Source organism: Monopterus albus, unplaced genomic scaffold (assembly GCF_001952655.1).
Source record: "Monopterus albus unplaced genomic scaffold, M_albus_1.0 scaffold129.1, whole genome shotgun sequence".
Taxonomy (NCBI): Eukaryota; Metazoa; Chordata; class Actinopteri; order Synbranchiformes; family Synbranchidae; genus Monopterus; species Monopterus albus.
Genome location: NW_018128009.1, coordinates 1,759,106 through 1,779,161, shown reverse-complemented (window position 1 = coordinate 1,779,161; position 20,056 = coordinate 1,759,106). Strand labels below are relative to the sequence as shown.

At 39.3% G+C, this 20,056-nt stretch overlaps 2 protein-coding genes across 2 annotated transcripts in view; both read right to left on the bottom strand.

The window, feature by feature from the left end:
* agbl4 (AGBL carboxypeptidase 4) overlaps nt 1-20,056 on the bottom strand; it is a 297,544-nt gene that overhangs the window by 46,778 nt on the left and 230,710 nt on the right. The gene's annotated exons all lie outside the window — the stretch shown is intronic.
* bend5 (BEN domain containing 5) overlaps nt 12,566-20,056 on the bottom strand; it is a 13,362-nt gene continuing 5,871 nt past the window's right edge. The window contains exons 6-7 of the mRNA XM_020613032.1: nt 18,737-18,950; nt 12,566-17,625 (exon numbers count right to left, since the gene is read on the bottom strand). Of these exons, the coding sequence (XP_020468688.1) occupies nt 17,429-17,625; nt 18,737-18,950 (411 nt within the window). The 3' untranslated portion in view covers nt 12,566-17,428. The remainder of the gene's footprint in view (nt 17,626-18,736; nt 18,951-20,056) is intronic.

Here is a 20,056-nt window from a genome sequence, read left to right as displayed (position 1 = left end):
CCACTCTTCTTTTCACTACTAGGATCTCATTTAGGTCAGACATTGCAGAAAATCTGTACACAGAGTACAACACAAGAAAAAAAAGACACCTGTGCAAAATCAAGAAAATGCAGCTTTTCACCTTTGTCACACCAAATGCAAACTGCAATTTTCCCCTTTTTTCTACTCACTTAAACCATCCCCTGTTCAAACAGACCTAATGTATTAAATTATCAATGCTATGGACTTCAATAATACAGGCTCCCCAGCAGTATGTTATGCTGACAGTGCCATGAAGTACCCTGACATACTACTGAGTGTCCCTCCAAAGAGTTTCCCTGCTCTGCAGTCAGCAGCAAACTCACCACTGCTGCCAAAAGGTTAATAACAGCCAATGTCAACAGAGAGACCGGTGGGATATAAATAGACAAAAAAAGACAGGTAACAGGTAGACACAAATGAAACAGAAGATAAACACAGATTCCCCCTGTCCCACAAACTCTTTTTGAAAGATAAACACAGACTATTCCCCCTGTCCCACAAACTCTTTTTGTCTTTTAAACCCTATAATTAAATTCCCCATCAAATTACAGTAGCTTCAGTAGCACACATCCTCCATTCCAGAGGAATAGGACTGTTGATGTGTGTGCCAGAGACAGAGTGAAACGTCACTCTGAAACGCTATTTCCTTGAGTCTGACAAATGAGGCTCTGGCTATGCTCTGGTGGTGGCAGTTACCTATGAAAGAATGCATCATTCCAATTGGCTCTCCTGTTCCACCTGTCACACTACTCCACATTTTCCTCCAGCTTATGGTGTGCACACGCGCACACGTCGATACAAAAAACATATAAAGAGGAATGATATGTCATAGCCAAGCCACCTCTCAGAGTTCTTATCCTTGGTTCCTCACCAGTCTTTTATCATGCACCCAAAACACCTCGTGTCAGATCCCTTCCTCTCCTTCTCCGTCTGCCCGTCCTCGCTTCTCCCTTCCCCTCTTCACCCCACATCTGAGATCAACACCTAGCTGGTGTGCAGGTGCAAGACTGCTGGCAACCTGTCAGCTTGAGTCTACTTTACATAAGCCACACAAACTGTATGTTTGTACAGCTATCTTTGTGAGGACATTGATAGAATACGTTCCCTACCCCCTTACCTGAACAGTAACAATCACAACTAAGTGCCTACATCCAACCTTTATCTAATTCTCTCTAAAACCAAGTCTTAACCTTCAAACAGCCTTTTAAAGAGGTGTGGGAATGTGAAAGCCAAAATGTGCTCACTGCCATGGTATAAAGCTCAAACCAGTCCACACATTGTATAGCTATACAAGTACAAAACACACACACACACACACACTCGGCTTGGCTCCAATACTGGTGCTTCCCACTCTGTGAATTGGTCTCTGCACAGCAAGCTAGATCACACTCTCACTGTCAACACATCAAGGAAGACTAACAGCAAGTGTGCTAAAGGCTGGAAAACACTGGAAGGGGACACGGAAGGAAAATAACAAGTTTAAAAAAGAGAAAATTGTCTCTTTTTGAGAAAAAACGCTTTACTGAACTGCCACTGTAGTTAAAAAAAGAGCATTTAAAAATATTTCCTATGTTAGTGGGCTGGAAACTGATCTGAAAGGCGCATAACACAATATCAAACACAATGAGCTGTTGCCTGAACCTGTAAGGTGCTATCCACTGTATGTGTCTTCCTTTCTGCCATCTTTCAACATGTGACATCCCCATCACCATTATTTTGTTTAAATTTGAGGAATTTTCCTTAAATAAATCAAGAATGCTGAGAAAAAAGCAGCAACAACTGCACTGAACCAATTGTAAGTAAAATAGAGTAAATGTTTTGCTATGACTCATGAAGCAACTTTTGATAAGATATAAACGATTGAAATAATTTTTATAGTGGAGATTAGTTTTGCAAACCGGATTGTTCAGTTTGTTCAGTTTCAAATGTATGTTTGAAACCTAAAATAAAATCATATTCACTGCTTACACGCCTGCTTCAGATGTTATTAAATGGCCCGTTAACACTTGTTATCAGCACCACAGTTGTAGCTCAGTAGGGCCTTAGTCCACCTACTAGTGGGCTCAGTAGGTTGTTATCATGTTACAGAACTTTGGGAGTGTACCTGCTTTACTCGGGAAAAAAATGTGGTTTCATTTAACATAAGTACCTTCCTAATGGTCAAAGGCTTTTGTCATCGCTGTTACAAAAATCAATATGCGGCCTCAGTTGTGGAACGGCCATGGATAAAAATATTGAACACAGTCTCCTGTGAGAAAGTCCTGTGTCTGACTCGCCCATCCACACCAGCCTCCTCCTAATGTGGATTCTGCTGCTCTTTATGTCATCTACTGTAATTTCCTCCTTTGCTTGTGTCATTATGGTCACTAGAGATGCCCTAATTACAGCATCCGTCGATGATAAGCACCTGGTAGGTGCACTTTGAACCATAACCAGTGAATTCATTAAGGTGTCCTTATGGATGAACTACTTTTTCTTCTTCTTTCATCTTATAAATGCTTTTACATTTTGTTAATCTATCTGAGAACCAAAAACAAGACTGGATCTAATTAATGTTATGTTATTAAAACCTAAACATTTAAAAATAGAAAACAGCCAAATGGCAATGGTTAAATTATGGGAAAACATGATGCATAGGTAATGCATGATCATATGAGGATGCTGGAGAAATAAAGATATGGTACACACATCATATTTGTATTTCAGGCAGGTGTAATATATGGATTACTATATATGGAACAGACATGAGGTAAATGGACAACCAGAATGACACAGACTGTCTGGTATGAGCACATCTGTACTCCAAGAGTGGGCTTACATGACAACAACATTCCTTCCTAGTTATATACACACATCTCCTAAACAGGGGGACATAACACTAGCCTCTAAAATAATCTGCTGAATATTTATGTTTTTCCTCAGATTTAGAGGCAGACAGGTGAAGGCATCTGAGCCAGGTTTGGGGTCCCCGCATCTGTGCGAGCCCCCCACGTTTACATATGATTCATATCAGCTGGCACAGTCATAGAGTCAAACACATGGATAAGATCCACAGTCAATATGACAATGTATCAGGATATATAAGATGATCAAGAGGGAGTACAAAACCAGCAGTTGTACATTTATATAGTTTATATGGTGTGAAATTTTTATTTATACAAATCAGAGTAGAAAACTGCACTGCAATGTTCTTTTTAATCTAAGTAACCCTTTTTCTAGTTGTGGTGGGAATAAATTCCTTGAGCCTGTCTCATTAGAATACTGATATACTGTTATCTAGCTTCAGGCACATACAGATCACTTATACTGAGGTACAGAACAAGAGAGTGCAGACACGCACACACACACACACACACACACACACAATGAAAATGACCCCTTTCTGTGATTGAGACAACAGACTGAACAGATAAGGTCTACTGAGATTAATACAAATGTTACTGATTGAAAATTAAACAAAGATAAAGACTGCCTGGAAAGGTAATTATGTAGAATAGATGAAACTCTGTGTAGCATTAACACACGCACAAACCAATACATGCACACACATACACAGACCATGTGGTGACCTCTAGAGCTACGCGCATGAAGTTGGTATCAGTCTTCATGCCCGCGGGTCATGTGACAGCTCTAAACAAGACTCTCATTAGCACCAGGCTGTTAAAAGTACCCACTTTCTGTGTGTGTGTGTGTGTGTGTGTGTGTGTGTTAGCAATTGACTTGAGCTCCAGGTTGACACTGACAAAGGCAGGCAAGTGTCAGTGTCTTCAGCCATGAATCCCATCAAATATCAAGACTACATGTGGAATGTGGATGAAGGTGTTTATCAAAAGAAATACACAGTAAACACATTTTACAAAAGCAGTGACGGTTATTCAGTCGGTGGGCTTAATATAAAAAAGACTTGATACAATGAATTCTAACTCTGTGATGCACTGAAGATAGTGATTCATTGCAATAAATCTGGATCTCACTTCAGATACAAATAATAAATAATACATTCTAGGTAAATAAATAATACGTAAAATCTCCTGGTATTTTTTTATAACACTGATTTTAAAAAGTATTTTTGCCAAGGAGTGAAGTGGGAATCACTAGATATGAAAGATTTTGTTGAAATAAATCTGAATTTAAATGGCTTTAACACTTGTTATCAGGTGCAGACTGTGTTTACCTGGGAGGAAGGTGCTACACCATCTTAACAACAGCACTGATGCTTTCAGATTCATAGCTGTGGCTCGTGTTTGTGAAGAAAAAGAGACCAATACTAAACCCAACATACCATTCCTCGATCCAAGTTTAATTTCCATCCATCCATTATTTACACTGCTTATTCCTGAAGAGGGTCACAGGGGCCTGGAGCCAATCCCAGCTGACATTAGGCAAGAGGCAGGGTACACCCTGGTTGCCAGTCTATCACACAGCTGACACTTAGAGACAATCACACATACCCACATTCACTCCTACAGGCAATTTAGAGTTGCCAGTCAACCTAAGCTGCATGTCCTTGGACTGTGGGAGGAAGCCGCAGTACCTGGAGAGAACCCACACAGGCACAGGGAGAACATGCAAACTCCACACAGAAAGGCACCGGGTCAGCCGGGGCTCAAACCCAGAACCTTCTTGTGAGATGACAGGGCAAACCACTGGTCCATCATGCCGCCCACCCAAGTTTAATTTATTTCTGACATCACTTTCTTTAAAATCTGCAAAGTAAAAGTTAATTTGTGTGTTTTATGTTTATTCTCAATTTTGGGCACACAGCAAACTGAGATGGAGGCATAAGAGTTTGTAAAGTGGTAATGTTTATCTAATGGTCATACTGACATGCGTGTTTAGGCACATGTGTGTGAGCATGTATGGATGGAGACAGAGAGAGAGAGAGAGTGCACATGCATCTGAGTGTGCCTCTGTGAGTGTGCGTGTGCCAGAGCTGCCAGGGTTTGCTAGAAATGGTATAATTTATCACACCTAATTAATTATACAATGAGAAGAGTTATTCTTGTCACTCAGTCGACTACCCGCTTTGTCTTACTCTGTCAGACAACAGGAGAAAAGACCATGATAAACTCTTAGAGCCTGAAACACCACAGTCTTTTTTGGAAAACTGTTTTTTTTTCTCAGGCTGATTCACTATGCCTGTTTAGTCAGCTTCACATTACCATTTAAATAAAGAGGCAAGGTAAATGACCACAGGTAGAACATAAACAGAGAAATTAAATTCTTTTTCTTCTCCACAGCACTTTATTCTTTTCTCTTTCTGCCTCAATCTCCTTATTGTTTTTCATTTGTTTGGTCTGGAGGGATGTTGATATATATATATATATATATGCAGAAGAATCCAAATGGAAAATGAACTATTTGATCACAAGGTAAATCTAATCTGTGTAATGGATAAACAATGGCTCACAAAGCTAAGCAGACTTGAAACAACTCAGGTAACTTATTTTTTTTAGGAGAATTTATTATGATAAACTAAACCAACAACAAACAAATTAATGGCATTGAAAACCACTGGGAATAAAGTTGAAGGGATAATGTCAAACTACAGCGCTGATCCTGAAAACAATAACAGAGCTATATATAGCTGCTTTTTACTTCATTATTGTTACTGTTATTAGTCCTCATTGTCCATGCTTCTGTTCTGAGTGTCACACCTATCAATCAAATCAAATTAACTGAGAATATTACCTACCCCCCTCTTTTCCTCTTCTCTCTCTTTCTAATCATTTTCCGATCTGTTCATTTCATTTATTTTTGTTTTTTGAATGTGTTTACATATATATCTGAGTGTATATAAGTATGAGAATGGAAAAGTATATAGTATATGATTGATATTGCTTTATTTTTCTTCTTTATTTTATTACTACAATCATTCATTTTTATCAAACTGTCTTTTCATTCCTTTACATTTATACCCCTTCCATTTTCCTAATTTATTTAATTCTATTTTCCCTTAAGTTATGAATATCAGTCTGCATAGAGTTGGATACACACACACCATACACTTTCACACACACAACTTAATACCCTCAGTTAATAATCCCTTCGCCTCTTTTGTTAATGTCTCTAGTCTCATGAACTATGTTATGTGCTTTTCCTATAAATATGTTATTTTGTGTTGCAATAAAAAAAGAGCTATATATAGACCTCTGGATGTAGAAGTTATCTTGGAACAATCACAATGTACATTACAGGTAGCATTTACAATATTTCTGTTCCAAGTTTATGAAACATGCACTGACAGTAATGAAAAAAGCAGTAAAGAAGTAAAAATGAAAAAATAAAAACTATAAAGAAATGAAACCGTGAATTGTTAAAACATTACATTGTGAGTGTTTGGTCAAAGGCTTATAACTCCAACAAATCTTTTGTCACTGGATACTACAGTGACAGGCTGAAGAGGCTTTTTTGAGCCCTTCTCATGCATTGATTCGCTAAGCTGATCAGCCAATCAGAGCGGTCTCTGTCACTGATGGGGTCTGGCGCCGACTCAACATGCCAAATTGGCCGAAAAGCCCCTGACAAGGTCCTACTAGTGCTAATGACATGGGACACACTGTGAAGATGAGGGCAACAGACGCTCAACAATGGCACTGAAGGACCAACACCAACCACTGGCTTGGTGTGTCATGGGCATTACACTCAATATTACCCATCAACTCAGGGTGCTGGTTGCACATTCACAATGAATATGTAACTGCATTCGTCACCTTGCTGTCATCCTATGTGTGAGGGTTACATGTTACTTTGTTTCCAGATTCCTTGCATGAGGTAAATAATATTTACCTAATGTGGGGACTAGTCTGTAAACACTGACATCTGATTCACCACAGTCTGAAAACATACATCTTAGATAGTATTTTGAAAGTGAATGATAACTGTATCCAGTGTCAGAGCCTATATGTGTGGCTCTATAGATGTTGACATCAATGTAGTTAGATCTGGAGTATTCCACCCAATTATCCAGGGGGTGTGTAGAGTGTAAAAGACACAAATTGATAGCCCTTAAAATCCAACAAAATCGCTTGGCTTGTAACAAGCTTTATTTACTATATTAAATTATCATTAAAATGCTGTTAGTGCAATTAGTTGATTTTCATTTTGAACAATGCATCTATGGTGAGTCATCGAGAGAGGTGGAGAGAGAGAGAGATAGACTGGTGGATGTAGGACAACAGAGAAAGGAGAAAAGTTACAAAGGGAAAGGAGTGAGGAGCGAGACGAGAGGGGGAGGAGAACAGAAGAGGGGATAGGAGAGGTGAGTCTGGAAGGAGAGAGGCGACGGGAGAGCAGTGGGAGATGAATATTAAGCAGCTGTAGTGATTAGGGTGGCACTGTGACAGTGACATTGGCTGCCATCAGCAGCCCCTGTCAGGGTGATTCACTGGAACCTGCTTCATTTGGGCCATAATTTGCTTAAATGTTCAGAGAATAAAAAATTCATCATCGCTTTGAATCTTGTTAATTGGGGGAGCTGTCTGCATTAATAGAGGCCATTTGGAAGCTGTGTTAAAGTATGCGTGTTTGTGTGTGTGTGTGTGTGTGTGTGTGTGTGTGTGTGTGTGTATGTGGATGCACACATATACACAGGTGTGCATGTGTGTGAATTTAGGATAAGAGAGCTTAGCTTTGCATCCACTTAGTGGAGGAGCTGATGGAGTTCAAACTTTAACAATTTTTATCAATGAATCAGTCAAATAAGCTTCTTAAAATGATAAGGACCTCTGAATAATGCTGGCAGCAGAGAGAAATTTAACAGTCACAGTCGAGACTTAGAGCATATCTTATCATACATACATTTAACTGACAATGTAGGGACAGCTGGAGTTGGCTATTGGTGGGTAAAAATGATGGTACGTACAGTAAGGAGCATAGGAAGCACAGCCACTGTGAGCTTGACTGCTCATCACTTGTGTGAAGACCAGAGGCAGAGTTAATCCTTATCAATTTTCCCGTTAACCCTACAGTCAGTTTTCAGATAAACATACAGTGTAATGGCCGAGATGGGAATATAAGAAGAAACAATGCATGATTCAGCACCATTACTGGCAATAGAGATGATGAAATGAACATGCTTCCTGAATATATTACATACAAATGTGTGCCCTGTGCTATTAATGAATGCTCTGTAAACTGCTTAACATGAAAAACAAAAACAAATCTCTAAGAAATTAGACAAAGTGCTCCACATACAGTCACAATAATGGCACAAATGAGATTCAATTAGAAGAGTCTAAGCTCAACTCTTTTGTTACTTCACAGTAATGAGAATGCTTTCCATGCCATTAGGGAAGAAATGTCGGAGGATGGGCAGACCGACGGGTCAAATGGAGATAAAGTCACTGAACTGTTGCAGTTAGTAACAGACTAACAAAACAAAAATAAAATCAAAATCAAAACAGAATGTTTAACCCATTCATGCTTTTGCAGTTAAACTCCTGTGAAGCAATAAACATCAACATCTGTGAACTACAGAGTGTGTTACTTGTGTGTCTCAGGGCAGGAGAGATTAACAATGGCAGTGCTGGTGGCCAGTTGCTACCACAAGCAGTGACACAATAAGACTAATGTCCATTGTTTCCTTGCAGTGAGGCTGGAGCCAGATCAGCGTGACAGTGTACAGCAGTAAGCCACCCTGCAATCATCAGCGCTGTGTTGGGGTTAGACTCTTGGTCAGTGTGTCATTTATTAATTTGGATCATCCAGGGTGGCTGTGTTATATGGAGTGTGTTTCATTTTAAGTAATAAAACATGCCACAGTGTGTCCTTCCTCCAAATCCTATTCATGTGTGTGCTCATGCAAACATTAAAGCCTGTTACACTGAGGTACTGTAACATGTGCACCCAGTGTGGACTCTGTTTCAGGAGGCAACAAAAGCAGTTATATTTTCACATTCAAAACAGTAATAATGTCATAAAGAGAAAACATTATCACCACCTATTATTCTCCACTGCTGTGTCTGCATGAAAACCAGTGGTGGACAAGATGAATCAGACGATTTTCCAAGAAGCTCCATAAAAGCAGGGATATGACCATATTCATTAGGTGGCGTGTGTGACATAAATACAATACGTCTCCCTCAAGACTGCAGTGTGTGAGGAGGACACAGTGTTAATGTGACAGACAGTGAGGCTGCAGAGCCCAGCCCAGTCTGGACCAAGTCAGCCCAACCCAGCTCGACCCAGCCAGCACTAATCCATCAACACCACCACTGAATCATCGCGTTGCCAATAAAGCCAGGCGGCAATACATTACAGGCATGTGGCAGGCTTTGGCGATAATGACATTGAGAAGTCCCCTTGGGCTGTAGGAAAAGCCTGGGTGCACAACACACTTGCTTACAGGGGCAATAATATATGGAAATGAATCAGACAGGGGCAGGAATGGAGAGATGAAGGAGTAAGTAGAGTTCAGTTTATTCATAAGGAAACGGGGAGGAAATTGCCTTTACAGTGACCATTTCCTACCAGTTTCCATTACGGATTCCAGCATTCGATTATGGGGCTCATTTTATATTCAGGACTCTCCAAACAAGCTGTCTTCCAAGCAATCTGATGTGTCAACACCCCATTTCTGTCTTATCTTGCTCTCATGCAGGTGAGCTGATACTGCAATATGGTTTGGCCACGGGACATGTTAGATACAGCGCTGCCAATCATCGGCATGCTGTGTGGCACAGAGGCCGGTCAGCAGCATGGGAACTGAATGAACTAATACAGTACAGTAAACTGCTGGGCTCTGCCGTCCTGTTATCTTATGACTGACATTGAGAACAATCTGTTAATCCCTCACCTTTACTGCAGGTGCACACACACACACACCAAACCTGCAACACAAATCTATATGGTCATGTTGTAAGTGTTAGGGAATGTGAAAGCAACAGGGGACTGGTATTTGTGATGACAGAAGTGCAGCACAGAGCCTCTGTCAATGGAAGAGTGGTGTGAGATGTAGCATGAAAAGGCACTAAGAGCTTACACAGCCACACACTGATCAGTGTATGGCGGAATGAGTTGTCAGAGCCAATAACGCTAGAGCTCATCTCCCTCTGTCTGTCTGAAAATCAGTTTTTACGGTCTCACACTCCTGGGTGAGATGTTTTAAAAGTAAATATCTACTACAGTATGAAAAACGCAAAATCTAATTTTAATTTCTGCATTTAAATTGAAAGTGTACTGGGTCACTGTGCGCTGAGAAATTTACATTAGCCTAGGGGTCATTAAGATTTCATGAAACCCATTCAATGCACATAGCCATCAATTTGAAAATAAAAACCTCCATTGACATCAGTTAAATGGTATTGCAGTAATAAGCTTGAAATTAGTTTGTGCTCCAAGTTATTGGCTAGATTTAACCTCGATGAGGTGGTTTGAAAATATACAGATTGAGGTGAAAATACCATCTAGTCAAATGAAGTTAGCACTGGCTCAGAGCCCGCTTTAACATCCCAAACTTTCTCCTAACAGTGAACAATAGGATATGGCAAGCACAATCTGATAGAAATTTGATGAAAATGTTGTGCGCCTTGGTTTGTTCTGGAATTCCTTTGATGGGGGTGACCATTAAAGCAATAGTTTCATATTTTGGGAAATGTGCTTATCTGCTTTAACATATCTGTAAATTAGAGCATAACATGAAATCTGAAAACAGGGGAAATGGTTTGACTAGTCTCCAGTAAGTTACTTTTTCTGGCCTAAATAAATGAATAGATAGATAGTCTGGCACATAACTCCACCATATAATGATAAATTTTCATTTTAAAACTTTGGGTTTTGTACAGGTTAAACAAGCAACAGCCCATAAGAAATGAAAGGTTTAGAACTGCTCCATTTTGGATTTTGTTATGGTCAGACAGAGCTAACCAGGTACTGGCTATGGCTGTACATTTCATGTGAATAGTGTTGATCTTCTCATCTAACTCATGGCGAGAAAGCGAGTAAGCATATCTGCTAAAATGCTCAAGTATTTCTTCACGAAGGAAACCTCGCACAACACAGAACACCATGTTGTTTTTTTTAACCAAATGTTTTCGGCCATCTCACCATCAGGGTGATGGTTTCCTTATACAATATTGCGATCAACATATCACAATACATAGCATACTGTATCAACCAACTGCGACTACAACTCGTGTTGTGATTTTGATGAACTTGGGGGGAAAAGGGAGTTCTTGATGTGATTTCATCACTTGCATAGCCTATACAATGTTCATCTTCTCTGAATAGCACAACATAAATACAGTATGGAGATAGGAGCATCATCAGCAATCTATAAAAAATTATGTTTCACACTAAAAGGTGATTAAAAAATAAAGCGACAGGTCCACTGTGGTATTATCTTGTGGTTTGTTTTTTTGATAAAAGACCATGAGGCAGGAAATGACAAAAAAAAAGACAACAAGAGGTTTGTGCTGACAGAATAAAAGTCTGGATTTATTTCTGTTATCTATACATTAAACAGGTGTTCCTGAATGCAGCAAGAGAAAACACAGAACAGGATGCTAAGCATCAAAGAGTTGCTAGCATAGCAGAGGTGTGGCCGGTTTAGCAGAGACATGTACACTCTCATCGCATATACTTATAACGTTTTCTGTAAATGCAGGATCGGGCCTCTGGGAGGCTAAACTAGGGTGAGGGAGTGTTTACTGCAATAGTCTTGAAATTCTTTTCACATTATCAACTCCAAATACTCCATACAGTAAGAACCCTGTCTCTCCCTAATGATCATTGCAATGCAATTACAACTATTGCAGACAGGTGTATACCCAAGCAGCCCTATAAGCTCAGTTTAATTCAACTCCATGAGTATGAAAACGTGGTAATAGTTCTGTATGGATTTGTCGTGTCGCCATTGTCCCTTTAGACTCTATCTCAAGGCTGTGCAGAAACATTCAAAGGTTTAAACCCCCTCCAGTTATCTCTCTTCCTGGTAGGCCCTCCACCCAACAGTGATATGGTACCAGGTGATTACAACTTAGACCTGCATAGAAATTCAATTTCACACAAAACTCTCTGGGTCAATTCCCTGGACCAGAGCAAAGCTTACAGTCGAACCATTATGAAACAGTCCAACAAATGGCTTAAGAGCTTCCATGAAACCAAAGGCAGTGTTAACACACACTACTCAAAGCAGAAAGGAATTCCTCAGCAACATTTCACGTTCACAGACATGATAGGAGAAAAAATACACAAGAACACAAATACATGTATACTGACAGTAGAGCAAACCGCTCCCAGAAACGTACTGCAGACACTTCAGCACAGGAAAGATTCCATTGGTGTCACTGCACAGGGTAAAGAAAAATATATATAATGCACTTTTTGTATAATTAAATCCAAACGCTGTATGGCGCTGTTAACTACGACTCTAGCTCACAGTAAGTCAATTGTGAACAATTTGCTACACTGAATTAATATTTTTCACCATTATAAAATTAAACAGTGAGGGACAAAGAGATACAATTGGGAAATCACAGATTAAAGTGGAAACTAGTGAGCATTAATCATTCTAAAACTGAGGAAACTACCCCAAACAGTCTGACCATAAACTACACCTACCAATGGGATCTCTTTTCCATAAAACCCAAGCAGAACATGTTTTGCTTGCTGAGGACTTCTTCTACTGTAACATACACTTCCTAATCCAAATCTAAACGTTTTCCTTTAACACAACCTGGCACGCAACCAGTGAACAGTGGTATCATTAAAATTCAACGGTCATCTGAATGCGAGCTAGCAATATGTATATGTATTTCAACCTGATCTAACTGTTAAAAATGCATATTTCTAAAATACACTGTAACAACGTAATCTTGGTAGACAACGGGTGCTAGAAGCAGATGCATCCAACTTCTGAGGTACTTCTGAAACTCACAGCTGAGGATATAACCACTACCTACAATATTTGGATGGATAGCATATTGATAGAGTAATAGCAGGGTTATCGGTTTTGTGAAATATTTTGGCTTAAAATTTGATTAGCTGAGGGGAGAGTGACACACCTGAATAAAACACAGCTGTATGAGAATAAAAACATAGAAAAACAGCACCATTTGAGGTCCGATAGATCAGTTTTAAACTGTTTGCTGGTAGCACCGTCAACCAGTAAAAATCTCAGAATGCAATACAGAGACAGAACACAACCACTGACCAACTGCACGACATAGCAAAGAGCAAAGGTATATATTCAGAGACGACCCCTCACACAGACACCTCTTTACAGCAGCATCTTTAAGCAGGTAATAAAACTGATTTCTCTTAAGAATGACATTTGTGTACTGAGGTGTTTAACAAGTTCTATACGCTGTACATGTTGAGAGTAACCAGGTATACCTTTTCCTATAGATTTAATATACACACATAGTTTACAGTCACTGACAAACAAACACCAGAGTAACAATGAGGTAGGACGGTGAAGTTAGATGAAGTAGAACTGGTTTGTGGATTGTGTACAAAGTTACTGATATCTTAAGAAAAATATAGGCCTAACAAAGTTTACCTCCTGTTTGTCTCATTTGAAGTCTGACATTGTATCTGAGGCTCAAATAGTAATGTGTTTTGTGTACACTTAGCTGTGAAAACTGCGATTTGAAACCATTTATCTTGTTCCACACAGTGAGACCAGAAACTGATCTCTTTTCCCCAATCAAACTGTCAGAAAGCAACATAAACCTCCCTCACTTCTGAAGCTTTGAAAGGTGTTCTCAACATAAGCCAAACCACCAAGCGAGGAGGACAGGATTTGCCATTATCTTGATACGTGTGCATTTTTAAAGCCAGTCCATATAAATGTCAGGAGAGTAAGGAATTAAAGATGGCACAGAAAAAGGATCACAGAGCCATGGAGGCTGCATTTCCTTTCTATCGCTACTTGAGTGTGAGACAGTGTTGGTACCGGAAGGCCTGGCGTTGTGTTCGAGTCAGACTAGCCTATAGTATCCTTGACGGATCTACCACATCATATACTAGGGTATATTACTAATATGCTGCAAAAACACAAACCACTCCTCTGTGAGTGACTTGCCATCACAGATTAAGCAAAAACTGGCTTAAAATCATACAGTACTTCCATTAAGCTGTCATCCACTAAAGATAGTTTTAGTTCAAGGATTAGGCTTAATCACACTCCAAGAAACCAGTCTTTGAAAACAACGCTTCAGATGATGTAATACCTCTATTAATGCTCTATCTTAAAACAGTATTTTTAACCACACCCCCTTTTGGCATCAAACATCAAAGAAACAAACACAATACACAACAATGTGTCAGAATTTCACCAAGGTTGCTTTGCACAGCATAAATCTTTTTCTTTCTTTCTTTCTTTCTTTGAAACTGCATGTATATTAGATACATGCTAGCTCACATAAACCTTAAATGTTGCTCTGTACAGGGAAACAAAACAAAACTGAAAGACACTGTAAAAATCGAATTGTTTTAGTAACTCACAAACATATCAATAATATGTCACCACTTTGGTGGCCCAAGATTCACTAAGCTCTGTTACCTCGGCATGGGCCCTTTTTTGTGCAAACTCTGCTGATGCCTCAGTCATCATCAGTCCCCTTTCTTTAGCTTGAACACAGCATTCAATACTTTGGTTTACAATTCCAACTACCATTTGTAAAAGTACACAGTTCATTTGTAAAAGTACACAGTTATCTCTGACACATAACCAGTATCTTGGAGCATCAAGTTAAAGCACATATTCAAGTCAGCTTGCACATTTTTGTAGGTATTATATATATATATATATATTTTTAGATTGGTGAAAAGTTTCACAGTTGAAAACCAAATAAGCTGAAAGAATAGTTGTTGACTTTCACTTGTCAGTTTGCCAAGTAAGCAATTTATTGTTCATGAGGCCAGGATGGAGGCACTATATAATTCACTTTCTATATAATTTAGCTTGTGGAAATCTAGTTTTCCCAAGTACTCAATATCATTTCAGAATTAATTTTAGAAGTATTAAATCTATCAAGCTTGATGTGGAGCATTAGCATGTCAGGGGGATATCTGATTGATAAAAACAAAACTATATCCCATAACTCATTTTTGACAAAAACAAAAAAGCAAATTGTTCTAAGGTGCTTCACAATAATACAATGTTTGTTAGGCCTTAATCTATATAGACATTTTAAAAAGGACAAATACCACAAATACATTTCCTTAAGATTGAAGAAATTGCCCAGAAGTTTAAAGTGCATTCAATGTAAATGATGTGATCTAAATACAGCATCTCAGTTGCTAGAGTACAACGGTTTATCAATACAGTTTCTCATCTTAGATTATCAGAAGGTAGATTTTATGTGAGGCTCATTAAATATCACATGTTGTGAATGTAGCTTAATGTTTGGGCTCTGTCAAAATCTGATACTTTAAGGGAAGCCTTGACTTTCCTCTTCTCCAGAGATCACTTTGGCTAAGAACAGGAGATTTCTTTTGTTTGTAGATTCCACTGATCTACATTTGGACACAATATCAAGTTTTAAGCCAACAATTCATATGAAAAACAAAAAAGTGTATAAAAAAAAAAAGAAAAGAAAAACAAGAGCTAATCAGGTAATGTGGAATTACAACATCAATTAGACAAACCAAAACTTGACCACAACTCTTAAAACTGTAACATGAAACTGAAATAACTGTTAGATGAAAAAGAAAAATATATGAATTTTATGTACACTGAAATATTTCCAAAACAAAGTAGCTTAACAAAAGGCTGATCTGACCTTTCAGAAATAACAAAACAAAACAAACAAAAAAAACATAACAAAAAATCAAGACAGACAAAATGATAGAGAGAAATAAACCAACCGACAAACAAGAAACTAGAGCGTGAAGAGGAAAAAGGCTTGATGGGCAGCTCTGCAGTAGATTCACAGTTAGCCACAGCTAGGTCACAGTTGAGATTTCAATCTGCAGCAATTAGTTCCAGCCTGCAGACAGCCACACAAACCATTTTGGATCAAAACAATAAGACTGGAAAGAAAAAAAAACAACATACAACACCCCACCCCCTGAAAAACAAACAAACAAACAAACAAACAAAAAAACAGGACCATTTTAAAGTTCTGATGGCGTAGCTGGAGTGACCTTACTTTGTTCCCCAGTAGTGTGGCTTAAAAAAGAGGGGGTTATTATGGGGCTCAGTGGGCCCAGACGACTTCAACGGCACAATAGTATTTCAGACAGCTTTACCCACAGCTAACACTGCTTTCATGAGAAGATGACCTGAACCGTACAGAGCTGTGTCCTGATTCTCGTCGACACATTGTTCTGTTCAGCCCAGCATCTTTTAACAGGAAGGGGGGATAGAAAGTAACCCAGCTCAGCTCAGTTTAATGTTGTGAATCACACAGAAAATAGTACCTAGCCTATTACATTCTCACAGCAAAGTGCAGGTGAAGCATTACTGCCTCAGCTTACTATACATTTACAATCACAGCTTACTAGAAAACTCATGGTGATTTCAGTCCCTGATGATTGCCGAATCCATTTAAAGCCAACAAGACTGTCTGAAAGTGACACATTTGGTTAAGAGTAACAGAGGAATATCCCATCAAAACCTTTGCATGTGTTCTCCCACTAATGACAAATATTCATAACTAAATAAAAAAAACAAACAAACAAACAAAAATATAGCACTCTACATTACTCACCTCTGTAAGACCTCTTTTTAATACAGTGACGTGTTGGTACTGGCCTACACTTAAGGGTGAGCACACACTCAATCTCTTGGAGCAACAGAATCTCTGTTGTAATATGCAATATGGCTGTTACCAATTAAGACTTGTGCATTTGAGACACCGATGTCCCATTCTAGTAAGTACCAACACAAACACTCACTAACCACAGCAGTTATTGGGTAGTCACCAAAACATCCAGCTGTTCACACATCTAAAGTCTAATGCAAGCTAGCGCCATCATCTTTAGCAGAAGACATCGTCTATGGAAATAATCTCTTCTTACTTTTTAAAAGTTTAAGGACTCAAAATGATGTTCTGACACAGAACAATAAATTAATTTAACAATCACATCTAATCTGACAAAAATGCACACCTCAATAAACCACGTCTCTGTACCAGTTCCACAGCAAAGCTTATAAAAACACCCACACAAGCTCATTTCAAACTACCTCACATGTGTTCACCTTCTGACTAGTGGGTAAAGCTGTCTGCCAGCCAATGAGGAAACTGGGCACCGAGGAAGGTGATGGTTGTTCTATAAGGAGCCAGGAAGGGGTTTGTTTATTTCAACATTTCACATAATAACAAATCCAATGTGTCAACAAAAAAAAACTGCTGCTGATACTGTGACAAACATCCCCCAACCACCATATCGAGTCCCCTCAATATCCTGCAGACCACGGGGAGGCGGCAGAAGGCGCTGGCGTGACAAGAATTGATCACTACATGCCATCATAGGTGAAGTTCTCCATCTTGACTGTCTGTCTGATGAGCAGCTTGGACTCCCGCCGCTCCTCATTCTTGATGGACTTGTTGATATCCATTATCTTTTCACAAATGTATTTGTTCACTTTGGACAATCTCTGTGTAATCTCTGCACTGTCGGCTGTCTCTTGAGACACTCTGTCGTAGAGACACTCTGAGGAAGGAGTGAGCGTGAGCAGTCAGACTACATCATATTAAAAATTGCAAATTTTTGTCTGGTGTCTACTGAATAGAAAATCAATGACTCAAATGCAAAATTAGCAAAGAAAAGAATTAGTTCTGTACCTGATGTTCTCCAACTTGCCTAAGCTTCCATCAGAACAAATACTCATCTTTCTCACAATTTAGATTGTATGGGTTGAAGCCTGATGTGTAATGACAGATTTATGATTCTGTGTTGAATCTACATAGAGCCCATGCCATAGGCTATGCAAATGGCCTACATCGTTTTAAGTCTCTATACTTGTGCGCCGGTGTCTGCGTCATCCTGAAGTTACACCACCAAAACACTAGGCGGCAGTGGTGTTTCTATCATCATCATCATCCTTTATTAGCAGACTCAAGGTCCATACAAAAAAGAAATAAAAGAAAAAAGAAAGGATATAAAAGAAGAAAAAAAGATAAAAATCATAAAAGACGTTTATACCAATGTTTCCACAGAGAGGATTGGTAACGTACTACACTAAAACCAGGATTAGCCAGCATCATTATAAGACTGTTCTCAGAGTTATTCACACGACAGATAAATCTGTACATCAGGTTTCTCATTAATGCCTGAAAGGTACTAACATGGACCTGTGAACACAACAGACTGGCGCTGGTGGACCTAGGCTTCTTAAGCAGAATCCTCAAGGCATCATTATAAGCAACTTTAAGTTTCTGTAAAGTAGCTACCTTATATTTACACCACAATGGGGCAGTGTACAACGGTGTACAGTATGTTCTGAACAGATGCCACGTTGTTGCATTTCTTTACCACTAACAATAGCGACTGAAACTGAGTGGGTCATGTTGAAGTTAAAACTAATGATAGATGCTGAACAGCAGTTACCTCTCCTGAAATTACTGCAACAAAGGCAAGAGAGAAGATGTTTGAGGAGATGTCTGTACGACCACTGAACCGACTGAGGCGGAACAACGGGATTTTCTGCGTTTGTCCAGCCACAGTTGCTGCGGTCTTGGTAAGAAGCTACGCACTGCCTAAGTCGAACTTACGGCGCAGATTCAATGCAGAACCATAAATGAAGCTTAAGTAAGAGACTTACCTCGGACAATTTTCAGCTTGCTGGGTGACAGTGGGGGTTTGGGCAGGGCGTCTTTCTTCTTTTTGGTGGCCACTCCTGTGACACTACGGTTTTTGAGAGTTTCTGTACCCCAGATCATTACAGCCAGGTTCTTTGTGAACTTGGAGTCTCCCTGGGTCCGCTGCAGCTGGTGCCACTTCTCTTCCTCCACCCAAATCCCACCACCGAGATGTACCTGTAGAGAGGACAGGTGTAAACATCACCCCTGTCTCCACATTTTAAAATGTCAATCTATAGTCAGCTGAAGATAAGCACATTTCTCAAGTGCTGTCATCTGCACAGAGCCAAACTAAATGAAAAGTCTAATAAATTGTGGCTATGATTAGTTCAGTATAAAAACAGAACTAGCCAACTGTCTACTTTAAACACACAATGCTCTACCCTACTCGCTCACAAACTGAATTTCCAACCATTGGGGCCTGTTTAAGATCTTTCTGCCTCATCAACAAAGAGAATAAGACTTTTTATTTAAAAAAAAAAATGCTATTACAGTTGCCCACCTGTTTTATTAATAAGACATATTTGGAAAAAAACTGTCTTTATAAACAAACAAAGCAAAAAAGACAAACCTTGAGAGAGTGGGAAAAAGATGACAAATATTTGTCTCGTCCCTGTGTCTCTGCCTGTTTGTTTTATCAACAGATGTTAGATTATCATTTGTGACAACAGTCATCAGTACAGTATTACTGTTTATAGTTGGAGAGGAAATGACAATTTCTTTTAATGCTATTTAAAGTATGTATGTAACCATCCACAACAGTTGCCTAGAAAAAGACCACACGGGAGGGGCAAGAAGGCGAGCAAATAAAACAAACTAACTTTAACAATAAATGGTACCGTTGTTGGAGCCGTAGGATTTTACTAGAAAACAACATGTTTACATGTTTAGTCAGACTCAAATATAAATTTTATGTCTTGGTGATGATGTCAACCAGCCAATAGGAGATGTGCGTTAGATATTGTGGGATCCCAGTCCAGTTTCACAAAGCTACAATGCTCCCTGTGGGTGTAAAAACCTCTAAATCTAAATGGCAGATCACAGATAGTCATGGAGGAACCATCTTAACCAGCTCCCGCTTAGACCAGATTACAAATCCCAAGAAGCACTACTTTTACCAACTAGGATACATAAATAAGCTCAGGCCCCTGGCTGCTTGTGCCCTGGATTACCTCCACTATGAACTTAGCCTGCAGTTCTCTACACACTGTCACTGCATGTTGCATGAGCCTGCACCAATCACTCCAAGCTGATTTCCAGCCTAGGCAGGCTGCCCTGGGCTT